This window comes from Phaseolus vulgaris, chromosome 11 (assembly GCF_000499845.2).
Source record: "Phaseolus vulgaris cultivar G19833 chromosome 11, P. vulgaris v2.0, whole genome shotgun sequence".
NCBI lineage: Eukaryota > Viridiplantae > Streptophyta > Magnoliopsida > Fabales > Fabaceae > Phaseolus > Phaseolus vulgaris.
The window spans coordinates 37,370,911-37,382,535 of record NC_023749.2 but is presented as its reverse complement, the minus strand read 5'-3'; the positions used below and the strand labels follow the sequence as shown (position 1 = coordinate 37,382,535).

General features: G+C 51.0%; 5 protein-coding genes across 5 annotated transcripts; all 5 read right to left on the bottom strand.

The window, feature by feature from the left end:
- Positions 1-383: 383 nt before the first annotated feature.
- LOC137806773 (uncharacterized) lies at positions 384-719 on the bottom strand. The gene has a single exon (XM_068607050.1). The coding sequence runs from the start codon at positions 717-719 to the stop codon at positions 384-386; it is 336 nt and encodes a 111-aa protein (XP_068463151.1).
- Positions 720-869: 150 nt separating this feature from the next.
- LOC137806765 (uncharacterized) lies at positions 870-1,205 on the bottom strand. The gene has a single exon (XM_068607039.1). The coding sequence runs from the start codon at positions 1,203-1,205 to the stop codon at positions 870-872; it is 336 nt and encodes a 111-aa protein (XP_068463140.1).
- A 150-nt stretch (positions 1,206-1,355) lies between these two features.
- On the bottom strand, positions 1,356-1,691 carry LOC137806757 (uncharacterized). Its single transcript, XM_068607028.1, has one exon. The coding sequence runs from the start codon at positions 1,689-1,691 to the stop codon at positions 1,356-1,358; it is 336 nt and encodes a 111-aa protein (XP_068463129.1).
- Positions 1,692-7,162: 5,471 nt separating this feature from the next.
- Positions 7,163-7,684, bottom strand: LOC137806749 (uncharacterized). Its single transcript, XM_068607017.1, has 2 exons — positions 7,577-7,684; positions 7,163-7,489 (listed from the first exon to the last, which is right to left on the bottom strand). Exons 1-2 carry the CDS (start codon positions 7,682-7,684, stop codon positions 7,163-7,165), a joined length of 435 nt encoding a protein of 144 aa, XP_068463118.1.
- LOC137806742 (uncharacterized) lies at positions 7,685-8,116 on the bottom strand. Its single transcript, XM_068607006.1, has one exon. The coding sequence runs from the start codon at positions 8,114-8,116 to the stop codon at positions 7,685-7,687; it is 432 nt and encodes a 143-aa protein (XP_068463107.1).
- Between the last annotated feature and the right edge of the window lie 3,509 nt (positions 8,117-11,625).

The window sequence follows — 11,625 nt, the reverse complement described above, 5'->3', positions numbered from 1 at the left end:
AGCACTCCATCGAGGAGGACGTACCTTGTGGAGTTTCTCTTTATCCTCTTGCCCTCTCCAGGCTCCGCTGGGAGGATCCCATCTGCAATATGTCGCCTATAAGGCGTCATCCATGTATCGCCTTCTTCCAAAGCACACACCTGTGCACGATTCTCTTCTTCGGGCGAGGCAGCATAAGCACTTACGCGGGGTGCCCTCGCCGTGTCCTGGATCAACGACCGATGACTCCTCGGATTTCCTCTCGAAGTACTGATGTGGAGGACGTCCACCCTATTATCTGCCACAAACTTTCGCGGCGCCTTGAGGGTCTCCTAGATGACTGTCCTCTGCCTTTCCCCCTTGCCTGAGCTGGCCAGCTTGGCTAACAGGTCAGCTCTGGCATTCTACTCTCTTGGGACATGCACCAGCTCAAAAGCGGCGAAAGCTCCCTTCAACACTTCGACGTACTTCAGATACGCAGCCATTTGTGGGTCATTTGCTTGGTACTCCCCGGTCACCTGCCCTGTGACCAACTGGGAGTCACTCTTCGCCAAGAGACTTTGTGCACCCATCTCCTTGGCTAAGAGCATTCCTGCAATTAACGCCTTGTACTCAGCCTGATTGTTGCTTGCCTTGAAGGCGAATCGTAGGGCTTGCTCAATTAACACCCCATTGGGCCCCTCCAAGACTATCCCGACACCGCTTCCCTGCTGATTGGACGATCCATCCACTGATAGCATCCACTGTGAACCCAACTCTACTTCCTGGGGGACGCCCCCCGGGGATAGCTTTGCGACAAAGTCTGCGTAGACTTGTCCCTTGATGACTGTCCTCTGCCTTTCCCCCTTGCCTGAGCTGGCCAGCTTGGCGAACAGGTCAGCTCTGGCATTCTACTCTCTTGGGACATGCACCAGCTCAAAAGCGGCGAAAGCTCCCTTCAACACTTCGACGTACTTCAGATACGCAGCCATTTGTGGGTCATTTGCTTGGTACTCCCCGGTCACCTGCCCTGTGACCAACTGGGAGTCACTCTTCGCCAAGAGACTTTGCGCACCCATCTCCTTGGCTAAGAGCATTCCTGCAATTAACGCCTTGTACTCAGCCTGATTGTTGCTTGCCTTGAAGGCGAATCGTAGGGCTTGCTCAATTAACACCCCATTGGGCCCCTCCAAGACTATCCCGACACCGCTTCCCTGCTGATTGGACGATCCATCCACTGAAAGCATCCACTGCGAACCCAACTCTACTTCCTGGGGGACGCCCCCCGGGGATAGCTTTGCGACAAAGTCTGCGTAGACTTGTCCCTTGATGACTGTCCTCTGCCTTTCCCCCTTGCCTGAGCTGGCCAGCTTGGCGAACAGGTCAGCTCTGGCATTCTACTCTCTTGGGACATGCACCAGCTCAAAAGCGGCGAAAGCTCCCTTCAACACTTCGACGTACTTCAGATACGCAGCCATTTGTGGGTCATTTGCTTGGTACTCCCCGGTCACCTGCCCTGTGACCAACTGGGAGTCACTCTTCGCCAAGAGACTTTGCGCACCCATCTCCTTGGCTAAGAGCATTCCTGCAATTAACGCCTTGTACTCAGCCTGATTGTTGCTTGCCTTGAAGGCGAATCGTAGGGCTTGCTCAATTAACACCCCATTGGGCCCCTCCAAGACTATCCCGACACCGCTTCCCTGCTGATTGGACGATCCATCCACTGAAAGCATCCACTGCGAACCCAACTCTACTTCCTGGGGGACGCCCCCCGGGGATAGCTTTGCGACAAAGTCTGCGTAGACTTGTCCCTTGATGACTGTCCTCTGCCTTTCCCCCTTGCCTGAGCTGGCCAGCTTGGCGAACAGGTCAGCTCTGGCATTCTACTCTCTTGGGACATGCACCAGCTCAAAAGCGGCGAAAGCTCCCTTCAACACTTCGACGTACTTCAGATACGCAGCCATTTGTGGGTCATTTGCTTGGTACTCCCCGGTCACCTGCCCTGTGACCAACTGGGAGTACTTGGCTATCGTGGCGAACAGCTCTTCCAGATCAGCTGTGTGTCGCCCTCTTTCTTGGGAGGTCACCACCATATCATCAATATAGGCCTGCACATTTCTTCCCAACATAGGTGCGAGGACCCTATCCATCAGTCTCTGGTAGGTGGCGCCTGCGTTCTTCAGTCCAAACGGCATGACCTTGTAGCAGTAGCTGCACATCTCGGTCATGAAAGCCGTTTTGCTCTCATCGCGTGGATGCATCTTAATCTGATTGTACCCCGAAAACGCGTCCAAGAAACTCAGCATCTTGCAGCCTGAGGCGCTGTCCACCAACGCGTCGATGTTGGGCAATGGATACGAGTCTTTGGGGCACGCCTTGTTCACATCCGTGAAGTCGACGCACATTCTCCAGTTTCCATTTGCCTTCTTTACCAACACAACATTGGCCAGCCACTCAGGGTACTGGATCTCCCTGATGTGTCCAACGCTCAACAATTTCTTCGTTTCTTCCTGCACGACGAGGCGCCTCTCCTCGTTGAACTTCCTCCTCCTCTGCCGCACAGGATGGACCTTGGGGTCCATGGCGAGGTGGTGGCACAGAAAATCTGAGTCGATGCCTGGCATGTCCGAGGCGGACCATGCAATTGCGTCTAGGTGGCGCGAGATTACCGCCGCCACTTCATCTTGCTCTTCCTGGCTCAACAATCGCCCTAACTTGAATACCTTGCCACCAATTTGCCTTTCGACCACATTGTCTACTGGTTGGGGTTGCCTATCTCGCGCGCTCTCTGCGCGAGACTCGCTTCTGCGGTCTTCTCTTATAGGCGTCGCCTCATCGAGAACTTCAGGCGAGGCCTCCTTCGATACTTCCTCCATAGGCGAGGCCCCCTCGGATACCCCTTCCATTGGCGAGGCCTCCCCATGTGTTTCTTCTACGTGCGTGTCTTCCCTAGGCGTCTCCTCCGCGGGTGAGGCCTCGACAGGCGTCGACCCCGCGGGCATCGCCTCTTCCAAGGGTTCTACTTCCATTGGCGTATCTGAGACGGGCGGGCGTTCAATCACCATGACCACGCCCCTCTTTGTCTTTAAGCTATTTTCATAGCATTTTCGGGCTTCCTCTTGATCTGATTTGATCACAATCACCCTACCAGTAAGATCTGGCAACTTCATCTTCATGTGGCGCGTGGAGGACACTGCTCTTAGCCTATTCAACACTGGCCTTCCCAACAAGATGTTGTAGGCTGAATTGGCATTCACGACTAAGTATCGAATGCTCTCGGTCCGCGACGCCGTTCCATCAGTAAACGTCGTCCTCAGCTCCAGGTAGCCACATACCTCAACTTGGTCCCCTGCGAACCCATACAAGCATCCAGTGTAGGGCCTCAGCAGGTCAGGGGACAACTGCAGCTTGTTGAAGGTCGACCAGAACATGACGTCTGCAGAACTGCCTTGGTCGACGAGAACTCGGTGCACCTTTCTTCCAGTGGTGACGACCGAAATGACCACGGGGTCATTGTCATGAGGCACCACATCACGTAGGTCAGCCCTCGTGAACACGAGATCCGACTCCCACGGATCATCCGAACTCTCCTCAGCAACTGAATTTACTGCCCTCACATACCTCTTCCACTGAGAGGCAGTGGGTCCTCCTCCAGAGAAGCCACCGGAGATGGTGTGTACTTCTCCGTGGATCGGCATTTCATGCGCCTGATCCTCTTCTAGTACCGTTAGGGCGACGGCCGTAGCAGACCCAGCAAGGTAATCCTTCAAAAACCTATTCTTCACCAGCTCATCCAACTGATGGCCCAGCGCCAAGCTGTTGTTGATGTGGTGCCCAAACGCCTCGTGGAACTCACACCACGAGTCTTTGTAAGGTCCCAGCACCTCACTGGTGGCCTCAGCCTGTCAGCTATGTTGGGCACGACAATAAGATCCTTCAGCTCCACCACGAAATTGTGCCTCAATGGCCTATTCCCTTCCCTCGCCGGCCTGTTACCCTCTGCTCGACCTCTAGCCTGGGGCCTCCTCGCCTTGTACGGGCGCTTCCTATCCTAGCTCTTTCTTCCTGTCGCGGCCTCGTTAACCCGAGCAGGTTGTGCGCGTGACGGCGCTCTTGGGCGTGCGGGTGCAACAGTTGTGCGCTTCTCGCACACCTCGCCCTCGGTGAAGATGTGTTCCACAGCGCGACACCTGATCTCAGCAAAGGTTTTGGGATGACTTCGTATGATTGACTCACACAAAGGTCCAGGGCACATTCCCTTCCTGAACGCGTAGACAATCATAGGCTCCTCTGTGGTGCCAACCTTCACCACTTGCGCCCCAAAGCGATTGATGTATTACTTCAAGGTTTCGCCTTGATACTGCTTTACGTCAAACAGGTCGTACGAAACTAGTGGCGGAGCCTTGTTTGCTAGGTACTGCTCCCTGAACAACTGTGAAAGCTGCACGAAAGAGGTGATGTGGCCATTTGGGAGGTTGATAAACCAATCCATGGCCATCCCAGTTAACGTGTTCATGAAGAGCTTGCATCTTACAGCGTCGGAGCCGCCTACCAACATCATCTGCGTGTGGAACGCAGTAAGATGTGCTTCGGGGTCCTCCATTCCCGTGAAAGTCACCTTAGGTCCCACAAACGTGTTAGGGATCACTGCCTCCAGAATTGAATGTGAGAACGGCGTAGAGAACTCCCTTGGTGGAGTGAAACACTCGTGCTCATCTGCATCACGTAGCCCTGAGTTGTTGCGCATCCCGCGGCGCAACTCCTCATTCGTAACCCTGACCTCTTCTGCAATAGCCGCAGAGCTCTTCATTTCTCGCCTGCGACGTCGCGAGATCCGCCTGCATGCGTTCTTGCTCAACCTTCGATGCTGCCATCAAGCCTTGCATCATGTCCATGACCTGTTCCATGGTCATGTCTTCGCTCTCAGCGCGCGTCGAACTTTGTCTCGTTGTCCTCATCTTCAGCGGTTTCTTCAAATCCTTCCAACTATTACGGCGGTTCCGACAAACTCTCCGGTGGAATCGAACGAAAACGCGTACGAACGGTGAACTCTAGGTGAAACTGAAGAACGAACGGTTGAAACTCCAAGAAAATGAAGAAAACGGTGGGAACTTGAACTGGACTGACGAACAACTGGTGAAAACTGAGCCGCAACGAGAAACGATCGGTGGAAGAGGAAACTACAAGCAAACCACGAACAGCGATGGATCTTCAGCAAACTGTAGCGAACCTCGAACATAGGTGGAAACCGAACAAACTCCGCGATGAACGGTGAACTGCACTGAACTTCAACAACGAGTAACGAAAACTTGAACTGGACCAAAAACGATCGGCGAAAACTGCATAATCTTGACAAAGAACGGTGGATCTTTGAGAAATCTTGAAGAAACTAACTCGAACACTGCGACTGAAGAACTAAACACTTGCGATGGGACTGATGTTTTAGATCGGCCCCACGGTCGGCGCCAAATGTTCCTGCCAGTTGACCGACAAAATCTTCGTGCGTGGCTTTAACTCGCGAACTGGGACTCCTTCGTCTTCAACTCAGATCTCCGCCTTCCTCCGCCGTGAGCACCTGAAATGAAGTGAACAAAGGGGCGTCCTCGCGGCCGTTTTCACTCCGACGATCAAGTCAGTAAGCAAGAAACATCAAACACCTCCGTATCGGAGCACCGTAACTGAATGCTCTGAAGGTGTGTAACTAACTCGTAACTAACTTTTCTATCTCTCTAATCACTTGTGCATACAACGAGTACGCGAGCAAGTAACTAGAGTTTGTGTGAAATGAGTAAAACGTACCTCACTAAGCTTTCAGAAAAGCTTATATACCATGGGTTTATGTGCTTGCTGCCACGTGGCTTCCTCTGACTTAAGCGCACCTCCACGTGGAAGGCCTTACGACGCTGTAACCCAGCTTAGGGAAATCTCAGCGTGTAAGTCTTCCTTCATCAAAGTGCCTTCCACGAAGAGGGTGACTCTCTGGGTGCTAACTCATGCGCCCCATCCTCTACTCACTCGCCCTGGGAATGTATCTGCCTTCATCTTGTACCACGCACTTGGTTCACCCCTGGGCGTGGCCCTATCCTGGGTTGTACCTGTCCTAGGGATTCTCCAGAGGGGGCGTGGATACTTCACGAGTCAGGTTACTCCCTACTGGTACTGGGAATATGGCCTTGAAGCCACCTTTCTCTTCTTTTGTCACTGTTCTGGGGTATCGGGGCCCGAGGCCTCCTCGTCCATACTGTGGCCTCTTGTGGTGTCGCTCCCTCCACGGTCTTTACTACCCGTGGGTATCGGGGGGTCACACCATCGATTCCTCAACCTGGTGACGCCTCAACCTGGCGACCCTTCAAGCGGTCAACCCATTGACTATTTTCCTTGGGGCCCCTTGATGGGTCCCACCATATATTTGACTTTGACCTTGGTCAACGCCTGGGGACGGGACGGTACACCTTCTTGCGCTTAGAGTATCTGACTTGGGTGTCGGCTCACACACCATGTCTACTTTTTTAATGAATTTTTTTGGAGTATCTGACTTGGGTGTTGGCTTTCACGCCAAGTCTACTTTTCAACACCAAGGTAGGTTAGCTTACCTGCCTTCGGGCAAATAATCTTAAATCAATTCGAGGTACCCGGACTTAGAATCTTACTGAGAAAAAGTTTCCCAATCTAAATTGTATGAGCGTCGAGTCACCTAGGCTTGGAATCTTACCAAGGGAATAGGTCGCCTCATTTTAAAAATCAATCATGCACACGTGGCGCTTACTCAGATAACTCATCGGTCAAGTCGCCTTATTGTGTGTTAACAAAGAATCCTGACAAGTCACCTTTCAAGAACAACTTTTCATTGGGCGACCTCATTAAAAACCCTCATAAGGGAAAAAAAGTGTCCCCTTAATTATTTGAATTGTTCATAAAACATTTGACAAAACATATCAACTGAAATAAAACTTGAGGTTAGTCCCATTCCATGTTCGGGGTATGGCTCCGCCTTCCAGAGTCTCGAGTATGTAGGCTCCGTTTCTGAGCACCTCTACCACGCGAATGGGTCAGTCCATTTGGGAGACAACTTATTCTCCAATTGGTAAGGGTGAGCCTTTCACAATACTAAGTTGGCGATCTGGAACTGCCGAGATCTCAGCTTGGACCTTTGCTTCTTCTCCACCCCTCTCTTCAAAGCTTTAGCTTTGACGCGTGCTTGCTTTCACACCTCGTCGAGTATGTCTAGGTTCACCTTCCTCCCTTCGTTAGATTCTTCTACCACGAAGTTTTGGAATCGCGGCGAGCTCTCTTGGATCTCTACAAGGACCATGACGTCTGACCCATACACCAAACTGAAGGGCATTTCCTTCGTGGTGGATTGAGGAATAGTGTGGTAGGCCCACAAAATTAGAGGCACCTCTTCTGGCCAGGTCCCTTTAGCCTTCTTCAACCTCCTCTTCAAGCCCCTGATCAAGACTCTATTGGAGGAATTGACCTGACCGTTCGTCTGAGGATGCTCTACTGAGGTGAACACCTGCTTGATTCTGAACTATGTGCACAAATTGCACAACTGCTAACTTGCAAATTGGGTGTCGGTTTCAGACACTAAGTGTCTTGGGATCCCAAAATGACTAACGATGTTCCTCCATACGAAGTGCTCAACCCTGTGGGCAATTATCTGGGCAACTGGTTCGGCTTCTATCCACTTGGTGAAGTACTCAATGGCCACCACTAGGTACTTCATCTAGCGGATCGCCAGGGGAAATCGACCTAAGAAGTCTATTCCCCAAGTATGGAAAGGCCAGGGGCTATGTATCAATCGCAACTCCTCTGGGGGTGCATGATGCCAATCAGCATGCTTTTGACATTGCTCGCACCGTTGTGCATAACTCATGCAGTCCTCCATCATGGTCGGCCAGTAGTACCCAACTCGAATGACCTTCAAAGAGAGAGCTCGCCCTCTAACTTGACTCCCACAAATGCCTTCATGGAGCTTTGCCATGATACGGGTACACTGATCCCCACTTACACAAGTGAGGATAGGATGAGTGTAGCCATGTCGGAACAGCTTTCCATCCACCGGGGTATACCTTCCCGTGTTCCTCTTGACCACTCTTGCCTCTGTGGGCTCTACCAGAAGCATACCATCAGCGAGGTAGTACTGGTATGGCGTCATTCAGGTCTCTTCCACGGCAAGTTGTAAGACCTCTAACAACTCTTCTCCCAACAAGACATAAGTGCTTATCTTGGGCCCCCTCAACGTCTCTTGCGTCATTGATCGGTGCCCCCTACCTTTTGCCCCCTACCTTTTACCGAGCTGATCCCCAAGGTTTCCACATGGTTGACCTCTGCTGCTCCATCTGTAGTGGTCCTGGGAAATTTTGGTTCTCCTGGATAACTGACCTTTGTCCACCTCCTTTACCTGAGCTTGCCACTTTGGCCAGTAGGTCTCGGGCATTCTGCTCCCTTGGGACATGGACAAGTTCGAACGTGGAAAAAGATTCCTAACATACCTCAGGTACGAGGCCATTTGTGGATCTTTGGCCTGGTACTCACATGTGACCTGCCCGGTTACCAGCAGTGAGTCACTTTTTACCAGCAAACTTTGAGTGCCAAACTCTTTGGCAATCAACATCCCACCTACCAACGCTTCGTACTTAGCATGGCTATTTTTGGCCTTAAAAGGGAATCTAAGGGCCTACTCAATCAACAGTCCATTTGGTCCCTCCAAATGATTCTCGCATCGCTACCTTGCTGATTAGAGGATCCGTCCACGGAGATGACCCACTGAAACTCTCCACCGTCTACCTACGTGGCTTCTGAGGATAGCTTTACCATGGAATCAGCATATACCTGGCCCTTAACAGGCCCCATGGGTTTGTACTGTACGTCGAACTCAGATAGCTCGACTGCCAGCATACCATCTGCTATATCGGGCTTCTAGAGAACCTTACGAATTGGAAGATCGATCATGACAAATCACAGTGAAACTTTGGAAGTAGTGACGGAGTTGCCGAGCTGTGAACACTACTACCAAGGCTGCCTTCTCGATGGCCTGATATCGTACCTTGCTCACGAAGTATATGGGCCTCTCAACCTGATCTTGTTCTTGCACAATGACCGAGTTGATTGCTCGATTTGTAACTGCAAAGTAGAGACGAAGGGGAGTACCTGGTAGCGGCTTACAAAGTACAGGCGGGCTAGCCAAGTACTCCTTCAGCTTGAGGAACGCCTCTTCACATTCGTGAGTCCACGTGAAGCGACTATTCTTCTTCAAACATTGGAAGTAAGGGTACCCCTTATCTCCTCTTGCTAATAAGAACCGGGACAGGGCGCCATCCGTCCAGTCAATTATTGCACTTCCTTCATAGTGGCAGGGCTCCTCATTCCTATGATTGTTGCGTACTTGTCTGGCTTCACTTCTATCCCCCATTCACTGAGCAGGAATCCTAGGAACTTCCCTGCCTCTACCCCAAATACACACTTTTCTGGGTTCAATTTCATATCATACTTAGCTATAGTAGTGAATAGCTCCTCCAAGTCGGTGACGTGCTGGTCTTTCTCTTCCGAGGTGACGACCATGTCATCCACATATGCTTGCACATTTCGCCCTATCATGGGGGCGAGGATCCTATCCATCAACCTCTGATAGGTAGCGTCGACGTTCTTCATCCCAAAGGGAATAACTTTAAAACAATAGCTAGAAAGTTCCGTCATGAACGCGGTCTTGCTCTCATCACAGGGGTGCATTTGAATCTGATTGTACCTCGAAAATGCGTCTAGAAAGCTCAGAAGTCGGCAACCTGTACGTTGTCCACCAAGGAATCAATGTTGGGCAGCGACTATGAGTCCTTAGGACAAGCTTTATTCAAGTTCGTGAAGTCAACACACATTCTCCACTTTCCATTGGCCTTCTTTACCAACACTACATTTGCTAGCCACTCAGGGTATTGGATTTCCCTTATGTGGCCAACACTCAAAAGTTTCTGTGTCTCTTCCTTGATGACCAGACGTCTCTCTTCATTAAACTTCCTTCTCCTCTGTATTACTTGTCTGACCTTCTCGTCCATAGTGAGTCTGTGGCACAAGAAATCAGGGTCGATTTCGGGCATGTCTGAGGCAGTCCATGCAAAAGCGTTCAAGTGTCTTGCTATGACTTCGGCGATCTGATCTTGGATCTCCTGGCCCAGTGATGAGCCGAGCTTGAACTTCTTCCCTTTAATCTTTTTCTTCTGAACTTCACCAAATTTATTCCCCTTTTGTTTTTTAGGCTATTTTCATAGCATTTCCTCGTCGTCTTCTGGTCAGACTTGATGACAATTACCCCTCCCTCAAGGGAGGGCAACTTCATCTTCATGTGCCTTATCAAGGTCACTGCGCCTAACCTTTTCAAGGAAGGTCTTCCCAAAAGCATATTATAAGCCGAAACTGCATTAACAACCAAATACCTGATACTGATTGTGCGAGATGAGGTGTCGTCTGAGAAAGTCGTCCTCAACTCCACATGCCCCCTTACCTCCACCTAATCTCCAGCAAAACCAAACAAGCAGCCGTCATATGGTCTCAGCTAGTCTGGTGACAACTGCAACTTACTAAATGTTACCCAAAACATTACGTCGGCCAAGCTCCCCTGGTCAATGAGAACCCTGTGCACTCTTCTTCCCACAGTGACGACCGAGATCACTATTGGATCATCTTCGTGTGGAACTACGTCTCCCAGATTAGCCTTTGTAAAGCAAAGGTCGGGCTCGAATGGCTGGTCAGTCCCCCGCACCTCTACTGTCATCACCTCCTTCGCATACTTCTTACGTTTGTAGGCGGAACAATCCCCCTCTTGAAAATCTTCCTGAGATACTATTGATCTTGTCGTGGACAGGTACCTCGTGCCCTTGGTCCGCTAGAGGAATCTCCTCCTTCGACCCTTCCTAACTCCCCTCTAGATACTCTTTGAAAAACCCATCCTTTATCAAGCCCGCTAACTGGTAGCCTAGGGTTATACAGTGTCGCACATCATGCCCGAACGCTTTGTGGAACTTGCACCAGACCGCCAAATTCCTATTAGATTTCGGGGGGGGGGGGGATCTCAGCTTATCTACCATACCCGGCATAGCAACAGCTCCTTGTAAATCATTCTAAACTTGGGTCAGAAAGGCAGGTCGTCTTTCGCGTTCGACCCGGGTTGGCTCTTTCTTGGCGCAAAAGGTGCTCGTCGTGTGTCTGACCTCTTCTCGGTCACAACTTCATGTACTCTCATTGGTTGAGCTCGACTGCCTTCTTTAGGCTTGGCCTGCTCTAGGTACGTGCTACCGCGCTTTACTGTTACAACCTCTTCCACGATGATGTGGGCAACAACTCGTTGTCGGATCTCCGTGAATGTCCTTGTCCGATTTCTGATCAGCGAGTCGCTGAATGGCCATGACATGATCCCCTGCCTAAAGGCATGGACCATCAAGGCCTCCTCCTAAGTTTGGATCTTTACTACGAATGCCCCAAACCTATTCAAAAAATCCTTCAAAGGTTCTCCCTGTCTCTGCTTTACACCGAAGAGGTCGAAAGGGACAGACGATTGACCTTGGTTGACGATGAATTGTTCCCTGAACCATCCAGAAAATTGATCAAACGAGGTGATGTGGTCGTCTGGGAGGCCAACAAACCATTGTAGCGTTGTGCCTGTGAGCGTGCCCA

Excerpts from the sequence above, each read along its gene's own strand:
- LOC137806773 (XM_068607050.1), bottom strand. The coding sequence starts at position 719 with ATGCTATCAGTGGATGGATCGTCCAATCAGCAGGGAAGCGGTGTCGGG.
- LOC137806765 (XM_068607039.1), bottom strand. The coding sequence starts at position 1,205 with ATGCTTTCAGTGGATGGATCGTCCAATCAGCAGGGAAGCGGTGTCGGG.
- LOC137806757 (XM_068607028.1), bottom strand. The coding sequence starts at position 1,691 with ATGCTTTCAGTGGATGGATCGTCCAATCAGCAGGGAAGCGGTGTCGGG.
- LOC137806749 (XM_068607017.1), bottom strand. The coding sequence starts at position 7,684 with ATGAAGTACCTAGTGGTGGCCATTGAGTACTTCACCAAGTGGATAGAA. Across the intron at positions 7,490-7,576 it reads ACTTCGTATGGAGGAACATC|TTCAGAATCAAGCAGGTGTT; the intron begins GTTAGTCATTTT and ends TTGTGCACATAG.
- LOC137806742 (XM_068607006.1), bottom strand. The coding sequence starts at position 8,116 with ATGACGCCATACCAGTACTACCTCGCTGATGGTATGCTTCTGGTAGAG.